This window comes from Dunckerocampus dactyliophorus, chromosome 5, assembly GCF_027744805.1.
Source record: "Dunckerocampus dactyliophorus isolate RoL2022-P2 chromosome 5, RoL_Ddac_1.1, whole genome shotgun sequence".
Classification (NCBI taxonomy): domain Eukaryota; kingdom Metazoa; phylum Chordata; class Actinopteri; order Syngnathiformes; family Syngnathidae; genus Dunckerocampus; species Dunckerocampus dactyliophorus.
Window position 1 is genome coordinate 2,443,978 of NC_072823.1, and position 26,722 is coordinate 2,470,699.

The 26,722-nt window shown below is 42.5% G+C and overlaps 1 protein-coding gene across 2 annotated transcripts in view; it reads left to right on the forward strand.

The window, feature by feature from the left end:
• Positions 1 to 26,722, forward strand: part of LOC129180958 (zinc finger protein aebp2-like) — a 167,288-nt gene that overhangs the window by 41,888 nt on the left and 98,678 nt on the right. The window contains exon 9 of one of the 2 annotated variants that reach the window (XM_054775413.1): positions 5,091 to 9,430. The exons of the other annotated variant lie outside the window; for it this stretch is intronic. Coding sequence (XP_054631388.1) covers positions 5,091 to 5,130 — 40 coding nt within the window. The 3' untranslated portion in view covers positions 5,131 to 9,430. Of the gene's footprint in view, positions 1 to 5,090; positions 9,431 to 26,722 lie in introns of those variants that run through there. 2 annotated transcript variants of the gene reach the window in all.

Below are 26,722 nucleotides of genomic sequence, written 5' to 3' on the forward strand. Positions count from 1 at the left end.
ATAATCAGCCAATGAGATGAGAGTGTAGGCGGTGCCCCGATAATCAGCCAATGAGAGCGTGATGCATCAGAAGGCGTCACCAAGTGTTAGTCTGAACTTGCACCGACTTCAGGCATTAATAAAGTTGATTGAAAAAAAAAGACTTGACGCTTTATGTTACATAGAATTTCTTCTGTAATACGATGCAAAAACCGTACATAAATTCTTTGTGGTAAGTGGAATTTATGTAAATTGTAATGTTGTAATGTTGTGGAATTAGCATTTGTGATATGTACCGTATTTTCTCACAGGCAATTTATACTGTCTGTCAAACAAAATGCTGGCTTTTCAATGACTATAAAAGATGCATTTCTTTTGCCATGCAGCAAAGTACACTTTCTGTGAGCACACACCATTTTGAGCTGTTTTGTTGTATTTGCTTACCTCTCAGTGAGCTGTGTAGTGTTTTCCCATTGGAAAACTGAGTCCGTGGTTATGTTTTTGGTGGGGAAGTTCATTGCGTTGCCTTTTTGTTGCCACCATTTTGGGACAAAATTTGGCATACTGGCTCGTCCGTGTTGATGGGTTCACCTTGCTCATTTAGTCAAGCTGAAACATTCCCACACTGTGGCTGTGGGATTTGGCTTTGCAAGCATCTTTTTCTCCTCTGAATTTCTACTACGTTACCTTGCATTGCTGCTCAGGAGGCAACACTCACTTCTGCTGTGTGTATGCTAGTAGCCCCGCCTCCCCTCACAGAGACAAAGAGGCTGTATGACTGACAAGCCGTTGTTTAATGGAACAAACGGAGCTGAATACAAGCACAGAGTGAACCCGCTTTGTGCCAAGAGGAAAACATATTGATCATGGCAATATCCTGCATCAAAGGAGGCAAAATTATCAAGTTTGTTTATCGTGTGATTAATTAATTTATTTTTGTGAAACTTTGTAGGCCTACTTTGTCGGCCTACTTATGAGTGTGTGCGTGTGTACATCAGTGTCCTACTCATTACCCCTTTTGGATATTTAGATTTGTATGTTTTATTTGGTTTGAAGCACTTTACTCATTCAATCCCAGCCATTTTTCAAAAGACAACCCCTTCAGTAGCGGCCATTTTACACCATTTTGACTGATCGTTCAAGGCACACACAATATTGTGTTCTATGGCGATATAAACATGGAACCTACCAAAGGAAGATTAAACGCTCATTTTCACCAAAGTTTCTACCTGTTTCCATACTAGTAATCAGCAGTAGAACATCGGTAAGTTTCAGGAAAATATCAGTTCCCAACAAGAAAAGGGAGAAAAGCCGCTTTTTGTGAAAAGATACATTTCAAGCATAACTTTCACTTTGACACAAATATTTGTAACTTTTGTGACAGGCCAAACATCTAAACAACTCTACCACAGCATAAACAACACAAAAAGGGGTTGTTTTACATCAAAATAACAATTTCTTTCCAAATATAACACCTTGAACTGTTTACGATTTTCACATTTGGAACTGAACTATGCGCGTGCACGTGTGTGCTCGGGCATGCATCTGCGTGTGCACGCGTTAAAATTGACCTACAATGCGTAACCTTCTGCACGCTGCACTCCTCCACGCTCTTCCACTTCCTCCTTCCTGCCGTGTGATATTTCCGTTCACATGATCTCTGCCGAGCTTTTATCAAATGCACTTCTGCCACCTTGTGGTCGACTTTATGGCTTATAATTGCTCAGAAGTGAAATCCATTGGTGGAGAGTTGCGTCGTCACCTCTTTTTCCCTCTTGCACAAAAAAACGTTAAAGACGTATAAATACGTTGTTGGGATCGGACATTCGTCTTTCATAAAAACGTATAAATCCATCTGTGGTATTGAACAGGTTGATGTGCATCACTTTCAAGGTGGACCGCCAGATGGATCACAGAAATTAGCACGCAGTGATTTCTAAAAAGGTGCCCAGGCTCCAGCATGTGAGCGATAAACCCTCACCGCACAGTTACTGACAGCTCGGAGGGAAAAAACAACACTTTTAATAGTTGATATGTCACACGTGACATGTCAGAAAATTGAGCGTCAGATTTATTTAGCAGAACTTTAGTTTTGTGATGTGCGCGTGCCTTCTGTCTTGTGCAAACTTGCTAGTCAGTGACAGATGGCCGCATTTGCTCATGAATTCACGTTATGAATGTGAACTTTAATGATATACTAAGGTGCTGCAGCAGCACATTTGGCTGATGTCCCTGCAGACTGTGCAAGTGCACGTCTCCTCTCCATGCGGGTTTCACCGATGCTCTAGTTGACTGTAAACACGCTGAGCTGTTGTGATGACGCACAGCTCAAAGACTGAACTCCCTTTCAGTTCACACGTCCGTGATTCATGCATTCACGGCCCCACACATTTGAAATGAAACTGCACTGTTCAGATGTCGTAGAACACAGCTTGTATGGTTGTCTGTGTGACTGCTCATGTGCTGTCCCGTGCAGTGAGGAATTTGCTTATTGTGGTAACCAAGCAGGCCCGTGTCACAACACAGACGGGCTAACTCTTCAGGTCAAGACTCAGCTGTCCACCTGCACCTCAAAGAGGAACAGCATTCTTCTGAGGACAAAAATGTACAGATTCCGGACACAGACGACACTTGACTGCGAGTCACTGCCTCTCACCCAAAGTCAGCTGGGATAGGCTCCAGCCCACCTGTGACCCTGAACAGGATATGCGGTATGCAAAATGAATAAATGAACTGCAGAGGGAGCCCTGGAGCATTTAAAACTATATATTACTACTGTTTCTTGCCAGGAAACCAGAGATGTGATCCATGAATCATCAACCTAACCAATGCATTTCCCCTCATTTCCCCTCATGCCTCGAAAGGTTTGTTCTACGTCCATCCTGAGTTCTTAGTTGGACATAGAAATTCCCCAATTCTCTCAATCTGTCCTGGCACTGGGACTTTCTGTGCCAGTGGTTGTTGAGGCGGTCCAGGTCGTCTTTCCAGCAAGTTTTATATCTACTTACATTTTTTCCTCCTTTCTTGGTGTCCATAATGTGGCTTTTATTGTTCATCATTGATCTGTCTTCATGCAGAGCTTCTTGTTTTGTTTTTCTTCCTTAACCTACATGTCACATGTGCGTTAGCAAGCATTGTAGCCCGTATTCTGAAGTTGTGTCTGTTTTCATGCAATTTAACGGCATTTTGCAAAGTGTCAGCCTCTAACATACATCTCATAGAAATGTCTGTGGTTGCGACCATGCTTCAAGGATTGCTGCTTCAACACTTAATAGTAATTATGGTGTCCGCTTGGCAATTTGGTTTTTTCTGGCTGATATTTTGACTTCTACTAATTTGGAAATGCTGAGCTTTTGTGGTTTATACGAGCGCTGCACTCAGCCGTAAGCGTCATGAGCTCATGCCATCTATCTGCTTTTTTCTGTTTTTTTTTGTTTTTTTGCGCATAGGAGCTTGTTTTAACTGTATGAAGTACTACATCCTGTTCTGCTCTTTTTGGGTCAAGTTTACACTCATACAGCCTGTGGTTTCATCCTGATCTCCGTCTGACATCACACATATTTGAGTTGCACAAACACAAACATTGCTGCGGAAATGATATGTCACCAATATCATGAGTAATTGCCACTTTTTCTTTCACTGGACTCCTATTTCACATATTTCTTCTATTTGCTTTAGCCGCACTCTCACAGCCTCCTTTCCCTCTCTGTAATGAAAAGCATGTTTGTGGTTGTGCGCTGATTTGGAGCAACATTGAGGGGGAGAAATCCTTTGGGAGAAGAAGTGTTCTTCAAAAGAGATGGGCCTGAATGTAATTATCACACAACAATGCCCATAATTAGAAGAGCTGCACTTCAGTATGGTGTCCAACCTTGCCCCAAATTCTTTGAATCCCATTGTCTTGTATCATTATGATAAAGCCAGCTGTGATTGTACCACTTCCTGCACTCCTCTCTCTCTTTCGAGTGAATCTTCACACATTCAGCATTCACGGACCTGCAGATCTGTGGTCCGAAAAAGGATTTAAAATCTTTTTTCTTGGTAAATGGGCCACATTTTGTCCATATTTTCACCATCTCATCGTTTATACATGTGAAATAACACGAGTGATTTGTACAGCATGCATGCGCTACTGTTAGCATTTGTATGTATTTATGCTTCATTACCTCCACCGAGCGCAGCACAAAGCAGAGGTTATGTTTTTTGTCTGCGTTTGTTTGTTTGTGTTCAAAATAACGTGAAAGGTTTTGAATGGATTTGGATGAAATTTTCAGGAATTGTCGGAAATGGGCTAGGGAAGAACTGATTACATTCCGGGGGTGATCCAGATCACCGCCTGGATCCAGGGATTTTCTAAAGGATTGTTGAACGTTGCAAGATAGGACCATTTTCGGCATTTGTGCCACAAAAAACTGGCCGGAGCACTTGGGAAAAAAAATACAGGACAAGTTTCCAACAAATCCAAAAAATGTAGGATCATTATTTCGGTGTGAATCCCAATATTGGGGGAACTATGGCGCGGGGCGGAAGAGTGCGCTCTCCGAGTGCTTCTCTAGTCGATAATGTTTTTGAAATAATGACTGAGATGTCACACTTTGTTCCGTGGTCCTTGAACACACCAGACACAAAAGTTTGTTTGGTGATGGAAGCGTTAGTTTCGACAGTCAATTTGGTCTCAAAATTTGCAGCGATGACGCGGACGCGGACCATGACTCCGATTTCATCTGTTCATCAATCATGTAACACGATCATTCATTAGTGGTGAGTACCTGTGCATTTTACATTTTCAACGAGTTTAGTAAGTGTGTGAGGCTTATTAAACCTGGATCATGTTGCGACAATGACGACAATGACGAAGAGCGAAAAGGAGGCTTCTAGAGCCGAATCTGACTGAATAATTCATTCAGTTTTACTGCAAATGTTGATCAATGTCAAGATTCTTTCCATGCGGTGGTGCCTCCGGAGCGTAACCCCTCATGAAAAGCGGCTATCTACTGTATTTCTTCATGCATTCAGTTGGTTTCTCCTTCGGCTTCGAAAGTTTACCCTGCACTGTATCTCACTCTCCTCCCTTCTCCTCCCTTTTCTTATTAAAAACTCTCCCACTTTAGAGTCACCCTGGCGCAGGCCTCGCTCGCCTCCACTGAATAATCCGTGGCATCCTGCAGGAGCTTCAACGCCCGTCCTGTCCCACTGAACCCCTCCCTCACTCACCGCCTCGGCGTGTAAGGAATGACGCACGGCCTGCTGGCGGGGAGAGATAGCAGACCTGACTCAGGCTGTGACGTCACCAGGTTATCTCCAAGCCGTCCTACTGCAGAACGCAGACCGGCCTCGTGCACACGCTCGCTTGCATGGCGGTACCAACCTGCGCTCGCATGCAGCTGTGTTTTAACAACACTCCTTAAACCTGCAACTAATTAATGGTGCACACACGCCAGACACAAAGTCCCGTGCACATGTACAGTAGATGTTAAAGAACTACACCCCCCTGCTAAAATGGTTTGTTTTTATGATATAAAACATGTCATTAACATGAAACGACTGCAATGACAGCAAAACTGCAGATATTGAAATGGGTCCATTAGGTCAGTTGCTGTGGTGGAATCCAGGTTAATACTGTCATGCCTTTATTTTGAAGCTTACCTTGCACGGAGCAGTTATGTTGCTCTTGTGGTTTGGCGCTGCTTAGCGATAATGGTGCATTTAACACTGCAATACTACACACGTTGACATAAACGGACCCATTTTTCTGACCAATGACCCTTTTGGCTCTTGAATTTTACATTGACAAAAGCATCCGAGCATATGTGACCACGACTTTATGAGTCAACACCAAAAACGTAGTTATACGTCTTCACAGACCCTATCCCACCAACGTATTTGCATGTCTCTTGCGTTGTTTTTTGCACGAGGGGCTAAACAAGGTGCTGATGCAACTCCTTACAAATGGATTAGGCTTGAGAGGAATTTTAGTGCCATAAAAACGACCACTAGGTGGCAGAAGTGCATTTGATACAAGCTGAGAAAGGAGACACGTGACATGACAGGAAGAGGGCCCTTGCATAAAAGCAGCTGTTACATTGTGTACCACACGACAAAAAAAGATGTGCACGTGCACGTGCATGCACATACCTCAGTTCCAAATGTGAACATTGTAAATATTTCATGGTGGTATATTTATACATAAATTATGATTTGGATGTAAAAATCATAATCCTTTTTGTGTTGTTTATGTTGGTACAGTTGTTTCGGTATTTGAGCTGTCACAAAGGATCCAAAAAATACCTGTGTCAAAGTTAAATTATGCTTGAAATTTTTATTTTCACAAAAAAATGTTTTTCTCCCTTTTCTAGTGGGGAACTGATATTTCTCTGAAACCTACCTATGTTCTACTGCTGATTACTAAAGATTACCTAATCTAATCTTACTTTTGGTAGGTTCCATGTTTATGTAGCCACAGAACCCAATATTCTGTGAGCCTTGAAAGATCAGTGAAAATGGTCTAAAATGGCCGCTCCTGAAGGGCTTGTCTTTGAAAAATGGCTGGGATTGGATGAGTTAAAAGAGGGGAAGACAACATATGGAAAAAGTTCAATTAAGGATGCGCATTTCAAGTGATGAAGTCAATTCAAGTCAATCGTTCAGTGAAATTGTGTCTTGAGGCAATTGATGCACGATGGAGTGCACTACTGCACTACTGGGGGCAACCAGCACAGGTGATGTTGCAATTGTAACAACCAAAACCGGAGCTGGGCTACGTCCGTACGAACGTCTGCTATGACACAACTCCTTCACAACTTCATCAGTTCATCAGTCGACACCAGCGTAGAAACACAAGTTTAGAACACTCGGAGGGAGATTCTCTCAGATGATTAAAATATTGTAAAAAGTAACAATGGATTCATTAATACTGTGATTATGCCAATCGTGGACATCTGATCAAACTATCTTCCCTCATTTCAGTATGACAGAGTCATCTCCAGCCTCTGTCCTTGTCAGGACTCTCACCTAAGTTACCCAGAACATCACTAACATGATGTCAGCTGCTGCTTTTGTGGCAGGGCTGAAATGCAGTAGAAATGTTTTTTTTCATGACAAAGAGGGGCTTTGCAATTAATTGCCATTCATCGTATCACTCCTCATTACATTCTGGAGGATATGCCAATTGCCGTCATAAAGAGTCTGTTCCAACTGTAATACCATTATATAATAGGCAGCGTCCAGCTAGCTAGTAGCGAGCTCTCCCGCTTTAGCCCTCCCGCGTCGCAGCAGTCGGTGAGCGTGTAAACACTGTGAAACAGGTGATGGCAAAGGTGAGAAACCGTTGACAGGCGGCAGCGTGCAGTGATGCAAAAGTAGCACTCTTTTGAACGTTTTGAGAGGCAAAACGCTTTACTTTAGTGACCCCAGCCAACTAGCTGGAACGACTTTCTTCAGCACCAGACCAGAACAAAGTGGGGGGGAAATCACTGTTGATGCACTCCACTGCTGATGGGGATGTCATACAACTTCATGTCCTTCCTTCGTCACACACAAACAATGACAATTAAAGACATAATCGGGGTTATTTTAGCTCAATCAAATCTGACAATTTATTGTTGAAATCAGAGGAGAAGTCAAGCTCGAGCTAGCGGGAGGTTTTCGAGTGGGAGGAGTGAACCTGTGTAGCCGCTTTTTCACCATTCGTGCGAAATGCGCGGATCAAAGTATTCCTCATGCATGTGAAACATGATGATGTGACATGATTGAAGGTATTTTCCTGGCCCGGACCTCCTTTAACTCTTAACTGAAGGCCGCTACACAACATACACAACTCTGACTTGCGTCGCAAAGAGGAACATTTGTCTTTGGTGGTAGTTAGTAGATCAGTAAGTAAACACTTCAAACGGATCATTTCAACCTGGACACACAGCCCTGATGCTCTGTCCTATTCAACCCAAAGGAAAGCCTTCTTGTTTGTAGTTAGTGTGATAACTTCTCTCCCTGGGGGGCTGTCAAAAGTACACAAACTCCGCAGAGAACTCCCAGGAAGAGAGGGTGAACAAGCATCCTCTGATCCCAAACTGATTGGGACTTTCACTCCTGTTGGCAAGTCAGGAAAAGGAGAAAGAAATTGGGGGAAGAAAACGCAGACGCCCGCTCAATAATTCTCTGACGTGGAAAATCTGGCATCGAAGTTCAGTGGGTTTGGTTGGGATTCACATGAATTAGATGTCCCACTTTTTCCATTACACTGAATTCAGATCAGGAGGTGGTGCCAGCTTTTGTATCCCAGATGGATCCCAGAATTTGGCATGGATATCAGTGGTAGAGACATCTGTATCCAAAGCTAGAGAACTCCACCACCCACCATGTTCCTGGAGTTGAATTGTCCCGTTTCTTTTGATTAATAGATGCTTACTCCAGACTGCACCATACAGTCCCTGCTGATTTGGGTTTGATCCTGCTCGCAAAGAGTGAGACGTACAGAGAGGATAAAAGAATGAGGGAAGTAATGATGTTAGCCAAGAGGGCAGCGCTGCAGTGAGCTCAAATGGATGGAGCCTTTTCCTTTGTGTTCACCAGCTTACATCAGCCAGTCGTGACGCAACACGGCCTTTATATGTTACAATGGTGCAGTACAACACTTTTGCACGTGAACTCGTAAGCGTATGATGCAACATGTACATTTAAGAGCTGGAGCCACAGCTTTTCTGTGCAAACTTTGCTAGTAAGTACTTCAACCAGATGTAATGTACCTGTGAATACGGGTAATAGCACCAGTTTACGTCTGCCCAGTACAACGACCAGAGGCAGCATTTAGATTGTTAGTTAGGCAGTAGGATTATGCAACGGCACTATTTCCATTAGACTTTGTGGAGGGATGGAGGAGGAGGAGGAATATATCACACTTTGGTGCAAATGCAGTTAGAGGAATGTATCGTTGATCTTGTTGCCACTATTTGAGTCGTCATGGAACCATTCCCCTAGAAACACAAACAAGAATCTCCAAAAATCGTTATTACTTCTCACAAAGGGTGATTTTGGTATGTATACAAAGTAAATACTGGGCCAGTATTGCGATACCAGTACTTTTTACTTGAACATATGAAAGATCAGTGAATGATTTTGTGCAATCAACACAACAGTCTGACTCAAGGTGTGATCTTGGTTTGGTTTGGTTTAATTTATTTCGAACATGCATATGTCCGAAAAGGAGTAGGAAGAAGCAGAGCTTATTTAATCCTACCCCCTTCTCGTAGCACATCAGTTGCTAATACATACATGTGTATACATCCAAACACTCGCATACACATACTGTATATACACATACATCTGCACCTACACAAGTACACAGTACACAAGTACACACATATATACATATATAGTGTCTTACTTAAAAACACGTTATTAACAACACTAAATTCATCACATAGCAACTTAACATTCTAAGTGTATACCTGAGAAATATACAAACATGTACACATACAAGTTTAAAATGGAAAAAAAAAAACATTTTAAAGTTTTCCCATGATGCATTTTGTTGGAGAAAACCAATTAATTGGGGGACCAGCAGCATAGAAAATGGTGGATGGTGCTGCAGTACTGCCTTGATGTGGCAAAGGACTTATGCAGACTTTAGGCTGTTGTTGGTTTGTGGTGTTGTAGCACCACTCACATTTAAATCTTCACACTTTCATTCATTCTATTGATTTTCTACCTTTTAGCCTCTTCAGGCTGGCAGATGAGCTGGAGCCTATCCCCGATTACTTTGGGTGTACTGCGCTGGTCACCAGACAATTACTGCATATTCCATATGTTCTTCCATTTTCTCCCACTTCTCTGAGTCCATGCTGATGGGGCCTCAGTCTCAGCACACATTTTTTTGTCTCTGACCACCTCCCCTAGATCCAGGAGGAACACAGAGGTGTTCCCTCCCAGGCCAGTTTTAGGTCTTAAGGTCTGCCCCCAAGTCTGCTCGTGTCTACATAACATCCTCCGTCATCAGGGAGCCGTCTAGGAGGCATCCAAAAACCCCTCGAAGACTATGAATCTTTCCTGGACGACATTCGCTCCTCAAGCTAAACCTAACCTAACCTAAAGGGGAGTTCAGACCCCTGCAAAAGAAAACCCCTATGATCGGAGGTTTTTCGGTCACATTCCCAAAGCTTGTGAGCATAGCGATGACATGCCAGAGAGATGACATTACATGTCTCTACGAACAAAAGAAGACGACAAGGCCACTGAGGTGTCAGCCATCAACATTCTCACTTCCTCTACTACTTAACTACTTCAACTTTGTCAGAGGTCAGTGCTTTGCATGATGCTATTCCACATCACCATGGGCTATCCTTCCCAGCATCAATGAATTAGTGAAGATATGGAAACTTCTCACCGGACTAAGAAAGCAAAATGATTGTTATCCTTCATAATGTTGAATTAAGGTTCAGCTAGTTAAATAATATTGTTCTTGAATGTTGATTATGCTCAGTGTGAAATGTATTCTTGACCTTGGCAATACTGTAGTCGTTTTACAAAGCCGTTTCCTTTGTATCCTGCACGTGTTCTACATTGTAATCTAGCCTTTAATAACAACAGTGGCGTTTCCATCAGGGCACACTTCTGTGCATTTATCAGGTGTAGCGTGTCCGCCTTTCAAAATATACCGCTCTTCTGCATTTATACAGTGTAACACATGGAGATTGAATAACTTTGTTAAATATTTGCCTAATCCAACCACACATACCATATACAAAGATGGACCACTTTTACTCCCAGCTGGTTTGGTTCAAAAAGAAGTTTCACAAGGTAAGAGACAATAGAATTTGTTTGGAAAAAAACAGACCAGTTGAAAAGAAGGGTGGAATGTGAAGAGACAAACAATGTCAAGCCAATCAAATCATTAAGAAGAGGACGTGAGTTTACTGTACACGATGTGATGCATGAAGACGAGGGATGCTCCGCTCGATCGGCCACTGATCGGCATATGCCGATAAGACACCGGCAACGCCGATCACAAAAGCTAGCTCTGTTGCAGCCCGCGGCGACCCTTTTGTGCTGTGTAGTGTCTTGACTTAACTAACGTCTTTGGCGACGTCGTGTGGAACCTAACTGCTAACACATGACACGAAAAATACCTGGCGGGTAGCACGTTAAAAGCATTTGAAGACCAACACTTGAGGGAGTATGGGGTTTTGGCTAACGCAGCCATGCGGCTAACACTGGCCTGTATTTGTAATTAAATTTATCGGACGAGATGAGCAGCCTATCTCAGCGGTGGAAGATGATTGGTATCGAAATTGGCAGCATAAAACCCTGATCGGAGGGTCGCTAATGAAGACGTAAAATAGTAGAAAATGAGACAATCGAAAAGCAGTGAAAGATTATCTTCAATGTCAGACACTGAAGATAATGCTTCTTACATGTCTATTTGCATTCTTACACCAAAACAAATGTCCATCATTTCACTGCACTGTTTTGCAATGTCTGAGTTCCATAGCCAAGCCGATTTTCACGCAGTGTTTCTGGGCCGCTGGAAGCCCTGACCCCGTTGCACTTACTCCGTGATGTATCGTTCCAGCTATGTTTTAACTTTAATTTTAGTATAAATTGTGCTTGTTGCTGCTCACTGTAAACCGGAATGTGTCCATCCTCGGCTGCACTGCTCAAGATGGTTCGCAAACGCCAAGAAAGGTGGCTTCTCTACGTTTTTCGGTTCTTTGCTGAACTTTTTTCCCCGTTATGATGGACTATCTTTGTGATTGGGTTTCTGAATGACATACAGTATTTGAACGGTTTCCACATGTGAGAACAGTGAATGTATGCAGCGTTTTTGCTCTGATATATGCTAGTTTGCCCCACATCTCTTTGAGACGGGGCTGACAACAACCGGATGTGACATCACGTAAAACCCTGCAATCATTTCTATTGTTTTGATTCAATATAAATAATTTTAAATATATGGAATGTGATTTAACTGTAGAATCGTTAGAATATAATATTCTAATCATTGTTTTTAATAAACCCCCAAGAGATGCTTGTTGCATCGATGTCCTGAGAAAATATTTGCTGGTCACATCTACAACTGTGATTTCATTAACATATTGGCAGGTTTTTATATCGTTCCAAAAGATGAGTAAGGTGGGTCATTATGAGCTTTTTTCTGTCTCATCGCAAGTCAGTAAACCAACACAATTGCTCCCAAGCTGTTCAATAAATGTATCATTCAAATATATGCCTGTTCCTCAACTTTACTCTCTTTCCTCTGACATCTCAATCCTCAATTGTCAACCAAATTCTAATGACCTGTCCTGCTCCGCCTCGGATCGGCTCCGACGTGGAGACAGGAGGCGTTTAGAGCGACCAATTGGAAAGGAGGAGGTGTTGCGGGGCTGTCTATTCAATGCCAGCCCCCAGAGTGCCAAAACTCAGCAACACAGTGGCCACGCACGCGCCCAGAGTGGCCAAGAGACCTGCAGCAAGCGGTTATTCAGAGCGTGAGGAGAGTGGTCTGCATGCTCGCTGAGTGTGGTTTTTATGTGCACGATTACTGGCGCTGTGTGGATGCCATATTTTACCTCTTTTGCAACACCAGCTTCCTCTTTTTTTCGCCAGGGTGGAACTTTTTGTTGGTGCAGCCAACAAACCAGTTTGTGTACCATTGTCATGAGTTTGCCAAATGGGGACTGGGGTATTATGTCAATTAAATATTGTATGATTTGATGTTGGATGTGTGATCCAAGATGGCTGAATAAACAAACAATGCTGGGATTAGTCCAGCCACATCTTTATTAATACCATAAGATTCAGTTTGAAATGCAGTTTGTTATGCACAATCTTGTACATTAACCGAGTGTACGACAACAGAGGCAAAATTCTGGCCAAGATTTTAGTCGAAAACCGAATCATACGACAACTGGGGCATTCGAAAACCAAGGTGTGACTGTACACTCCTGATCAAAAAGTTCAGATCAATTTTACGCTGCTGGATCTTAAAAAGGTTCTAAGTAGAACCGCAAAATGCAAAAGGATAAATGGGAGTGACACAAAAACAATTTTGAGGAAGCAATTTATTAACGAGCATTAAAGTCAAATGGCCTGTTCATTAGCTATCAATAGTTTAAGACCACAGCCAAAAATGTAGATTCAATGTCATTTTCTGTCAGGTATTCACACTGTCATGAGCTCTGGATGACAAAGGCAAAAAAGCTTTCTCTCTTTGAACGCAGTCAGATTGTTGAACTGCATAAGCAAGGCCTCTCGCAGCGCACCATTGCTGCTGAGGTTGGACGCAGTAACACAGTCTTTTGGAACTTTTTAAAAGATGCTGAGGGTTATGGAACAAAAAAGTCAATCGTTATACCAAACCAAAAAAGGCTCCGGCCCTGAGCCAGAGGATCTGACCATCCTTGGCCCACACGAAGGTTGTTACTGGTGCCAAGTGCAGTCCAATAACCATCAGAGGGCATCTGTGAGAGAAGGGTTTTAAGAACAAAAAAGTGTCTAAAGGCCTCGTCTACTTCAATGGCACGAAAGTGACCGTTTGGAATTTGCACAAGCGCACTAACCATGGGACATTGAAAGGTGGAAGACAGTTTTATTTTATGATGAGACAAAAATGTAACCTCGACAGTCCTGATGGCTTCCGACGTTGCTGGTATGACAAGGAGATCCCACCTGAGATGTTTTCCACACGGCACAATGGACAGAGCGCCATCATGATCCACAGTGGAGCTTCAGGTTGTGCAGGGGTGACAAATGGCAGCTGGCTATGTGGAGATGTTGCAGGGGGCATCCCTCATGACTGAAGGCCCATGACTTTTTCAACACTGCAGTACACAATGCCCGCCTCACAAAGGACTTCTTCCGAAAGAATCATGACACTCTTTTGGACCATCCTGACTGTTCCCCTTATCTCAATCCAACTGAGAACATTTGGGGATGGATCGCAAGGGAAGTTTACATCAATGGAAATCAGTTCCAACAGTGGATGCCCTCCTTGAAGCCATCATCACCTCCTGGAGCAACATTCCACTCGCTTCCTGGAAACACTGGCATCAAGCACGCTCAAGCCAGTTTTTCAGCTAATTACCCAGAATGGCGCCGCTACTCATAACTGAGTCCTTTTGTGAACATTTGATTTGTTTTGTTTTTTTATCAGCTGATAAACAGCTTAATACTTGTTTGCATTAAATTGCATATTACATAACATTTATTCTTTTTTTGCATTTTGAAACTCTAATTAGAACCTCCTTAAGATCTAACAGTGCAAAATGTAAATTCTTGCTGGTCTTAAGAATTGGATCAGGACCTTAAGAAGTCACTGTTAGCCCCCTTTAAACACACCGGAGCACTCCTGATCATAAATATATTCATTATTTTAAGAGAAACCAATACAGTGTTGTGCTGCTGGAAATGGATTCTTACACCTCAATGACGAATGTTCTTTCTTTCTTTTCAACAATTCACCTTCGGATCCGAACCACATGTGGTGCAGTTCTATCTGGATAGATTCAAACATTTCCACAGAATTAGGTGCCAATCCCAATAATAATTGGAATTGAAAGTGCCCCCGGTCTAATCCGTGGAGCTAAATGGTAATTTTACGACTTTGTAGCATCCAATTGCGCTGTCACATTGGATTATGGGCAGCGTAGTGCGGCATAATCGAAAAATGATGTGGTTGTGAAACGTGATGTACATTTAAATCACAGTCACACGTGCTGTCATACCAATGAATTAAATCGTAGAAAACAGTGTGAATGAATGAATGAAGCTGGTATATAGTGGTGGTCGTCATTTTTATACGTTGTAGGCCTCTACCTTCAGAAAATAAATACAAAAGACCAATGACAACGACCATGGATGGCACTTTTCTTAGTTGGTGGACGAGGTCTTTCACCCACAGTGAAAGTCATTCATTGTCCATGCCATACTAAGTCAAAAGAGGGCAAGGACACAGAGGGCAGGCTGCACCCTCCGATGGGCCCCTTTTGTCTTTTCTGCTTCATGATGATCAGTTGGAAAAAAAAAGCAATAGGTAAAAGGAGTTTGTCTCTCCAAGCTGTTAACCTGCTCAGAGGTGTCGCTGGAGATGCAGACAGTGCCAGGCTATGGAAACAATGTCTTCCTGCTCTCAGCATCAGAAGAATGTTCTGTCTGAGAATGTAACATTTTAATGAGGACAAGAAGGAGATTAATGGGGAACTTGAAATGGGAGACGGATAATCATGTCTTCAGTTTGCTTTGGACAGATCTGTTCTTCCCTGAGCCAAAGACAAATCAAACCTGTCAAGGAACTACAGAGACAGATGCCACCTTTCCACAAATCTGACTTATCTCACTTATTATTGCAGTCTTATAGTTCACAAAGTCATATTTTTCAAGAGGAGGTTGTTTGAAATGCAGACCTGCAAACAGTTTTCGTACTCTGCATGCAATTTGATTTTTGAATAAGCTTGTGCGCTTCAGTTCTGTCCAGTTCCGCATTTTGTACCGTTTGTTTTTCCAGTTTAGTCACTGAAACGTGGATGATGCCCTTATGTCGAGGTACCAGCATACCTCTCTCCATCCTCTTGTCTAGTGTGATTTGCACCTCCAAAAAAACGTAATCTCGCGTTGCGGCGATGTGCACCGTTAAGGCTGTGACCTTTCGGCATTATTTCCTATGTTCATACAGCTCGAGCAGAGGGCATTCAGCCAAGCTCCGTGAATTCTCCTCTTCTCCTCTGATTTCAAATCAACATTTGCAATAAAAGTGACTTTTGTAATGCATCAGTTAGTTCCAGCTGCAATATTGCTGCCCTTCTCTCTTCAATTACCACCGTGCTCTCACTACAAAGGAATCTAGCAAGCTTACTAGTCGACGAGAATTGACGTCACATCACACGCTCAACCCTAACAAAGAGCTATCAGAGCAGGGGTGTCCAAAATGCAGCTTCGGGGTCATGTGCAACCTGTGGCTCGTTTTCTTATTGGCAGCACAAACCAAAAATAAACACCAAAAAGGGGCAAGGTAGAGCAAATGTATTGAGAAAAAATGTTGGAAATGTTGCTACTAAAAACTAGCAACACTGTGTATGTACCGGAATTTCCAGTGCATAGGCCGCTATTTTTTTTCTAATGCTTTGAACCCTGTGGCTTGTAAACTGGTTATGGCCAAAAACCCCCCCAAAAAAACTACATTTCCCATGATGCTTAGAGTACAGCTTCGGGAAGTAGTGACGTGGACGTGGAGTTGTTGAAGTTGAAGTTAATGTCACGTTTTGAAGTCTTATGCAGCGCGATCTCTGACACATCTTAAGTAAGTTTGATCAAGTGTAGAATTACTAAAGCTTCTGTTTGGACTAGTCGGACCGCCATCCGTCCACTATCACCAATGGGTTTCGAAAGGCTGGAATGAATGAAAACGATAGCTCAAGCTAAATGGCCAATTTGCCTCGAGACTACGAAGAGCGACAACAAAAGACAGAGAGAGACTGACAAGATGTGCGATGAAGGCATTACCATTCTTATTCAGTTTGGATGCTGTGTTTGGATTTTACAGCAGCGTTGGCATCACTTGTCGTGGTACATACATGTACTCCCACAATACCAATGCCTTCTAAAATGTAAAGTATTGACAATGTTGCAGAAAATCTTTGTTTTGTCAGATGCTGTGTAAAATGCAAATTTGGCCCTTCTTTGGGTAGTTTATGGACAAGCCATACATGTGTTTTGACTCGCTTTAAACCACAAAGCAGATTTTTCCTTCACTTTCTGTCTTTCAAATCCTGATGTAGAACATTCATGTGCTTGTGATTCTGTACTTTCATAGCCTGTCAGTGGATAATCTCCTGTTTCCTGCTTGACAGATACAAGCTAAATCTATAGGTTGCCGTGATGGATCGCGTTGGCGCTGCACTGTTTGTCCGTGGTTAAACAGTGAAGATAAAGGCATGTAGTGTGAGGGCGTGTAGAAAAGTGACCTCTCGCTTGATTTATTAGGTTGACTTATAGCAAAGTTCCTTCATTGTCAGGGCCACACAGTACAAAGATGAGCGCCATACCACACAGACAGCCGTGTGTTATACCCGCTGACAGCTCCATCCTTGGTGTCGTCTGATAGTCTTTGTAGCCACTATCTTCTCATGCAGCAATTTAGTCCTTTAGGTGGCTTCTGATGTTACATTGAAGGAGAATTGAGACTTACGGAGGGTGATTGTTGCCGTGGCTGTAGAAATGTTGCCTCCCAGACAGATGTTTACATTACCTAGTATGGTTAAGTGAATGGACTGACAGTTCTGCAATGCGACAAACTAATTTGTTGTGATTGTATCAGTATATATATAACTAAATATATACTAAAGTTGTTTCAGCCTAACTGAACTGGAACCAGCCCCTCCCATTGTGGCAGTGTGGACAGCATCAGTGGTATAAAATGACAGAATAAAACATTTGAAACATGTACTTTTGGTTAAGTTCCAGTTTTCTATGTCTTCTATTTCCTAGTTTTTGTCCAGGTTCTTCATTCTTGTATGAGATTTGGAAATTGTATTGTATGGCAAACGCCTTCATTCATTCATTCGTTTTTATAGCTTATCCTGTTTAGCTGGAGCCTATTCCAGGTGACTTTGGCCGAAAGACAGGTTACACCCTAACTACTATTCACACTCACATTCACACCTATGGACTCCTTAAAGTCTGCAATTGACTTGACATGTTTTTGGGACTGGGGGAGAAATTCGGAGTACCTCTAAAAGAGTTCCCAATAGAGAAAACACAAATACAGTCAAACTTATAATCTGTGAAAGTAGACTTAAGAAAGTCAATGTTATTTACGGCCGTCTGAGAGGAAGTGTGCAGTCGGGCTGCAGATAACAGCTTGTTGATATAGAGTCTGGGAAAAAGTGCGCTGCGGACTTGCCTGAGAGTTTTATGGCACTGCAGTCAGCTGTAAGGTGCAGTCATCCTGTTTTCACTCTTTTTTTGTTTTTACTCTTGTTTGTTTCATCTAAAGTACTGTCAGGTTTGCATACTTTGATTGTAAATTTCAGCCATAGTACTCTTGCTCTCTCAGTCACTCCTTAGAGGTGAGCGATACTGCAAAATTTGGTATCGAGGCAAAACCAAGTAAATACGCAGGGGTTGCATTCTCAGGCCACCTGGGAATTGTGCGAGTAATTGAGACACCATTAACACAAACCAACAGGAGGTCCTAAACCATAGCTCCTTCCTCACTCACGGTGCATCCGAAAGCAAAAGCAACACGTGGAACACACAATGCAACTAAACCATATCAAAGTAAAGGCTTACACACAAATAGACAGTACATGCAAAACAATACTATTTATACTTGTGTAACCTGCAAGACATCCTCGGTAACTTCCTGTTCGGGAAGTGTGTTCTCAATGCTGAATCGTGGACATACAGTGTTTTGTACACATAAATAAATACTACAGGTTATCAATAGTATTTCGAATCGGGGGACGGGGACAGACAATAATATTCCTTTTTCCGAGGGATGTCATGAGACACCCACCTGACGAGACAAAACGATGCACAAGATTGAGTCAAAGAGATGAGATTTTAAGAAAGGTAGAGTGAATCTATGTATGTATGAGGTGTGTTTTGAAGCGGAACCAGTGATTGCTGGTGCTTGAAAGTTGGCGCTCAGCCAAATGCAATGAGCGTCAATAGAACCGCTCTGGGATTAAGGGCGCAGACAAGTATAGCACTCACTCCTATTGTAATGAAGTGCTTTGAAAGAATAGTCATGACCCACATCAAAAAGAGCATCCCGGCAGCAACTGTGGACCCTCTACAGTTTGCATATCGCCAGAACCGGTCCACGGATGATGCAGTCAACACTGCCATCCACACAGCCCTTTCTCACCTACAGGGCCAGGACACATACGTCAGAATGCTATTTATAGACTATAGCTCTGCTTTTAATACAGTCAGCCCCCACAAACTCACAAATAAGCTCCTCACACTCGGCCTGTCACCCTCCCTCTGTAACTAGGTGTTTAACTTTCTCACAGGCAGACCCCAGTCAGTCAGAGTCCACAATCGCACATCCAGCTCAAGAATTGTGAGCACTGGGACCCCACAGGGGTGTGTGCTGAGTCCGCTCCTCTACACGCTCTTCACCTACGATTGCGTGGCCTCTTAGAACAACACCAGCATCAATAAATTTGCGGATGACACTACAGTCATCGGACTGATCACTGGTGGTGTTGAAACATCATACAGAAGAGAGGTGGCGGACCTCATAGCTTGGTGTCGTGATAACAATCTCCTTCTCAATACAGATAAGACTAAAGAGATGATCATCGACCCAAGAACAAGGGAAAAGGAGCCGCATAGACCCCTGTTTATTGATGAGACTGAGGTGGAGAGGGTGAAAACCTTCAAGTTCCTTGGCACACACATCAGCGAGGACCTCACCTGGTCTCACAACACCCAAAAAATTATGAAGAAGTCCCAAAGGAGACTGTACTTCCTGAGAAGACTGAGGAAATTTGGCATGTCCACCACAATCCTGAGTTGCTTCTACAGATGCACTATGGAAAGTGTCCTTACCGCCTCCATCACTGTTTGGTACGGTAACTGTACAACACGTGATAGGAAGGCACTCCAGCGGGTGATCAAGACCTCACAGAACATTGTTGGGGCAGCCCTCCCCTCACTGCAAGACATTTATAAAACTAGAGTCCTACGAAGAACACACAACCTCATCAAGGACAGCACACATCCACAACACTCATTATTCACACTCCTACCGTCAGGCAGACGCTACAGGAGTTTGAAGTCCAGGACCACAAGGCTGGCAAACAGCTTTTACCCACAGGCCATCAGGCTTCTCAACGAAGCACTCACACACGCCGCACGCAACACACGCACACACTCATAGCACTTTATTTATTTATGTATGTATGTATGTATGTATGTATGTATGTATGTATGTATGTATGTATGTATTTATTTATTTATATATTTATTTATTTATGTATTTATTTGTATTATTTATTTGTATTATTTATTTGTATTAATATTTCTTATGTTGTTGTTGTGTTGTTGCTTAATTTAATGGTATTAATGTTTCTTATGTTCTTATTCATTTTCTTGTGTTTTTCTTTCTTTCTTTTTTGGGATAATGAACAGAAGAAGAATTTCATTGCATAGCAGAACCACCAGTTTTACTGCGCATATGACAAAAAACTCTTGAATCTCTTGAATCTCTTGAATCTTGAAATCCTAACATCTCATCATTATCACTGATCTGACAAATCTTGAGAAAAATGTCTCAAATGTGGAATTACCACAGCTTCTGCTTGGACATCAACAAGTAGCAAGCAGCTGCTCATCTGCGATGGAAAGAACAGCCACTCGTCACTTGCTGATAGCGACGCTGTGAACACCGAGGTAGGCTGGATTGCAAGGTGTGCTTAAACCACTTAATGTGCACTTCCAATAATTCATTGTATGCTGCCACTTCCATATTTCTGTATTATAATTCATTGTAGAGATGCCATAGTTCAGTGTGATTGGTTTTGGGCTGGCTGGTTGGTCACGTTTTAACGTGTGACGATATCTCGCGAGACCCCTGCTTATTCCCTGTTATTACAACAATTGTTTGCGTTTATAGTGCAAAATTAGTAAACAAGAGCAAAAGCTAGTATTGGCTCTCATTCAGATCCTTTGGCCAAGGTCTTATTCCCTGAGGTGAGTTTTTGTTTGTAACAATATGAACAACACAACAAAGAACATATTTGTGAAAATAAAGAACTGAAAAATATCAAAGTCATCATGCTATTACTGATTCAATATTGATACTGCTCTTCATATCAATTCTGTTGATATTTTGATCAATACGCCCTCGCATACTTCTCATAGTTTGTTGCCATTAGTCGGTGATGGAACATAAATCATTTGCCAAGGAGACTTTTCTTCCTGGTAGGTGTAGACACCCAAATCATTCCCAGGCTGTAAAGCCAATGTCGATATAATTGATGACTAGTATTATCACTTAATGAAAGTGCAGCATCATGAGGGATAAATTCCATTTTCTTAAAACATCACATTGTGGTGAAGAATGTCTGAGCGTTTTGCTTCTGTTGCAGGACTGGGAGCTGTGTGTGTGTGTGTGTGTGCGTGTGTGTGTGTGTGTGTGTGTGTGTGATCGCATGCCATATTGTTATGAATATTTGTGTGTGTGAGGGGAAGTGTGCCATTACTTTTTAGCGGTGTGGTCAGGTTGGCGTCCTGGCCAACATGGCCACACAGTAAGTTCCATAAACCAGCATGCAGTGAGAGGAGCACGAAAAGAGAAGTAAAACAGGCATCACAAGGCTTAATGTGCATGTTCTCTCTATACATGAATGCACGTCTCTGTCTCAAGAGATCCTCCACAGCCACTGCCATTTTTTCCATGGCATCATCTCTTATTCTATCTTTTACACAAGCTCACGAAGAACACACACAAAGTGAGCTTCATTGCCTCCGAACCGAATTCTTATGTAATTACTTTCCGTCTCCTTTTGTGAAGGAAATGTAACATACATGATTTCATTTGCAGCAGACGGCTTCTGAGCTGGTACGTAAGCCGAATGGCTGAGCCTCACCACAACCGCCACTACTGCCACACTTCTCTGAAGCAGCACATCACCTTCGAGTCTCCTGTTATATAACCTTTAACCAAGTGCAGATTTCTCGCTGCGTCTCTTTCTTGAGAGACGCAGGGCCTCATGCGTGCCTGGAAGGGCGAGCAGGGGGGGAGCACCACATGCAGATGATCGTCTGTCAGTTTGCGGACTCATGGTCAGGCCCTCATGGTGACAGTAAGGCTCCAGGAATGTCTGTAGCACTCATTCTCCACTATCTTTCCAGCCTCAGTTCCAGTAATGTAGGCTAAATCTCCCCTACAGAATGTGCAGTGGAGGAAGGATTGCTTGGGTTCCACCGCAGGACTGTCCTATTAGGTAACTCGGTCCTGCATGAAATATTTTACTTATTTTTGTCATAAAATGTATGTGATACATATAATGACTAAGGACGCTCCGATCGATCGGCCACCGATCAAAATCGGCCAATTTCCATGAAAAAGCATATGATCGGCATATGACGATAAATGCCTTTCAACCCCGATCACAAAAGTGGATCACCTACAGTATGTCTGGTACTATTGCAGCATGCAGCCTGTAGCGAGCATCTCGTGCCCTCTTTCCTTTCCTTCACACTGCGCAGGCGTGCCAAACCCAAAACAATCATGTCTGCCTTGTTTAACTTACCTGTCGTTTTCAGAGCGATCCTGCCCCCTACAGAACATGCCACGAAAAATATCTCTCCAGGGTAGCACGTTAAAAAGCTTTAATTGAACACGGCATTTAAAGAACAAACACTTCACGGAGTATGGTGAGTTTTCGAGGCTCACGATGTGATCGTCAGTCAAGCGGAAGCTAATGTAGCCAACGCTAGACACTCGCCCGTATGTGCATCACAGTCAGAAGTCTAAAGCAAATGACCCGAAAAATAATTGAATTCGTCGGCAGCCTCTCTCAGCAGTGGAAGACACCGGGTTGGCCGACTTCTCTCACTGGGAGCCCTGCTGCATGATACCTGGAAGTCCTGCTAGAACACCATCAAACTATGTACTCTCACATCCAACCTCAACTTAAAGAAGGTGTTTCATCCTCTGTAAATGATATACACTCAACAAAAATATAAAAGCAACACTGTGATTTTGCTCCTATTTTTTATGAGATGAACTCAAAGATCTAAAACTTTTTCCACGTACACAATATCACCATTTATCTCAACTATTGTTGACAAATCTGTCTAAATCTGTGATAGTGAGCACTTCTCCTTTGCTGAGAAAATCCATCCCACCTCACAGGTGTGCCATATGAAGATGCTGATCAGACACCATGATTAGTGCACAGGTGTGCCTTAGACTGCCCACAATAAAAGGCCGCAGTTTTGTTTTATTGGGTGGGGGAGGGGGTCTAGGGACTCAGAAACCAGTCAGTATCTGGTGTGACCACCATTTGCCTCATGCAGTGCAACACATCTCCTTGGCATAGAGTTGATCAGGTTGTCGATTGTGGCCTGTGGAATGTTGGTCCACTCCTCTTCAATGGCTGTGCAAAGTTGCTGGATATTGGCGGGAACTGGTACACACTGTTGTATATGCCAATCCAGAGCATCCCAAACATGCTCAATGGGTGACATGTCCGATAAGTATGCTGCCCATGCAAGAACTGGGACGTTTTCAGCTTCCAAGAATTGTGTACAGATCCTTGCAACATGGGGCCGTGCATTATCCTGCTGCAACATGAGGTGATGGATTTACTGCCAAATTGTCTGAAACGCCTTTAGAGATAGCTTATGGTAGAGAAATGAACATTCAATACACGAGCAACAGCTCTGGTTGGCATTCCTGCTGTCAGCATGCCAATTGCACGCTCCCTCAAATCTTGCGACATCTGTGGCATTCTGCTGTGTGATAAAACTGCACATTTCAGAGTGGCCTTTTATTGTGGGCAGTCTAAGGCACACCTGTGCACTAATCATGGTGTCTAATCAGCAACAAGTGTTGCGTTTATATTTTTGTTGAGTGTATGTTCTCTTCAAAACATGAGTCAAATATGTTTTGGCCCAAATGAAGGTGATTTTATGGTTCCCTTTTTCATATCATGTAGCCAATAGTAAAAAATCTATGTGATCGGTATGGGACGTTTTTACTCATGGATGATTGGTATCGGAATGAGCAACATGAAACCGTGATCGGAGCATCCGTAACAATGACATATGTAGTCAATTCATACAACAAAACATGCAATATATACCCAGTGTAGGAACTGAAGATATACGTTGGGTAGATTTTTTTTGTCAGTTTAATTTGGCTCATCTTAAAATGTTGTAAAATCATTACGTAGTTTGATGCGACTTTTAACAAGAATCATCTTCTTATAAACAACTTTACAAAAGACCTGATCTACATACAGTACATGATCTGACAAAATTCCGAGAAGCAAACTCAGCAATCTTGCTTATGCAGTGTAGTGAGAAGTACAATGACCACTACATTGGAGAGACTAAGCAACGCTTATACAAACTCATGGCACAACATAGGAGAGCTGGTTCTTCCAGCCCAGAGTCAAAAGAAAATTTGCATCTCAAAAACGACGTGACATTTCATTGAGGACAACAATGCCCAAATTCTGGATATGGAGGAGCTCTGGCTTAAGAGATGTGAAAAAAGCCATCTATGTCAAACTTGAAGGCCCTCTCAAAGCACAGGAGGAGGTTTGCAGCATCACTTATCGTCTGCTTATACTGTAACAATGTCCTAAAATCTTTCCTCCATCTGTCTCTTTCCACGAGAAGAGTGGCCACTGAGTTGTTTCGCCACCAGACTTATTGGTATGTACTGTAGGACGGTTGTGACCACCCCCAGGAGACTCCACACTTAAACATTTCGAACTGAAGGAGCCTTTTGCCCAAAAGGTGTAACGTCTTCAACAAACACGGAGAGTCCAGTTGGCTCGATTCAACCTTTAGCGAATCACCATGACCTGGTCAACTGAGAATCTACACAGACATACGACCTAGACAAATAAAAATATACAAGATTTCTGACAACATTTGTTCAAATATTATTAAATAACATGTCATTTAACAGCTTGAAACCAGATCTGCATATATCCATATATAGAACGTAAATGGCGCAGGGCCAGAAATGCTAATTCAGGTCAGAAAATGTCCAAGACACTGCAGCCTGTCATACACATCAGGACTCCAATTAAAAACTTTTTAGAATAATCAAATTAATAAATCTGTTCCCTGTTCATTTTAGAGCATTACTTTTCATGACAAGTCCTGCTACTAACGGGATATAGAACGATGCACTGGCAGCAGCTTTCAGCCAGTTTGGCCCATTCAAGCAGTGTCCTGTGGCATCAGAGTGGAAGGGATGAGAGGACATTTTTCATGCATCACAGAAGTCCTCTTGGCTCTACTCACGCCATGTACAAGAACTTCAAAATGTTTTTCTCATCTGACCACAACCAGCATTTCATCCTCGTTCTCGCTGAACCATTTTGCAAAAGTCGCCCCGCTAAGAGAAGAGGCTTCAGGCAAGAAATATTTAGACAGATCATAAGCTTGAATCCTTGCTTTGAAAGCTCCAATGGTGCTTCTGACAGCATCTAGTGGATCGCCTAATTGGGCTATGGAGACTGCACCTCTGCGAGGGGCTGCTCTGATGTACTGCAATTTGGAAGGAGACCTTCCCCCCCACCCCAGCCCCACAGCACCATTGTGTAGATAAGAATGTCATCCCTGGCAGAGATGTACATTTAGGATCCAATGGGCGATCAAATTGCTGCTAAATGTTGTTAAAGTGTTGGTACACTAATCAAATGTGTATATGTTAACTGGCTACACCTGTCTTGACACTTCCCTTCTGTTTGATGTACAGCCTTTGAACACACTGCAAGTATCTGCCCTGAGCTGCAGTTTGATGGAAAGCAAACACAATTCGAGGCAGGAAAGTTGAATGACTTTCCTGCAAAGCCAGCTTCCTGTACGGAGCCGTGTTATGCAGGGGCTTGTATGAGTTAAACATGGATTACAGCCCTGATAAATGATAGGGTCTGAATAGCCAAATAGGGTCGCTCTGAAAAGGAACGTGACCGACAAAATCTGTCAGCTTGTTGGAACTTAGTCAAGTGAAGTCAGTAAGCAATTATAAGTCTTAAGCTCCGTAACACTGAAGAGTCCAGTTCAGTCCAATGCCACTGATATTTTACAGTAGAATATGCACCGTTTGAACTGATGCTCGTATTGTAGAGAGGTTTTCGAAAGGAAGGTTTCATGTCGACACCCCTCAAATTGGCTGACTCACTCAAAAACATAAATGGTAAACGGAAACCGAAACTAATCATTGGTGATAGTAAAAGATTTTTGGACCGATGGTAGTTTGTTGACATGGATTTCCTCCATTTTGCATATTTTTATTTATTCTTGTTTCCGTATATTTTATACTCTCATCTAACAGAGCTGCTGTAATTATAAAATCTATTTAATATTAAACCTTTATTATTATTACTATTACTTGATTTTATTATTATTTGATTTATATACTGTATATATTTTAATGGCTGCATTTTGTTAGTTACTATGGCAGTCTCAATTACGGGGTCTATTTCTGTACTTAACCCATACATAAGGGGCACCGTATTATAAGGCACTTGCTAAAACATACGGTCTACAAAAAATAGGCAGCGAAAGCAAAACAGTGAGTTTAGTTGAACTTTGTCCTATTTAACAATACAGTCATTGTATTTTTTAATCAATCTTCTCCCACAAATGCATCAAAGTCTTCATCTTCTGTATCTGAATTGAACATCTGGGCAATTTCGCCATGAAACATGCCGGGTTCCCGCTCATCATCGTCGGAGTCAGTCTCGTTGTCAGGTGGTTGTTCAGCAACGATGCGAGCTTTCGCGACAGTTAAATCAGATAGTTTAGCCCAGGCATCCACAATCCATTCACATTTTTTGTTGATTCTCCTGGATTAACAATGGCAAGCTCCGAGTTCATTTTCTTCACTTGGTTTTTCACAGTAGCGGTGAGATGTGTGCTCATGGAGTCTTGGAGGTAATTATAGAAACTGCCGGAGGTAAGCGTACGTACTGTACGTATTACGTGATTGTTCTCTGATTGGTTTATCGCTGCCAGCGTACATATTACATCCCTGCGTCAGTGGGAAATGGTC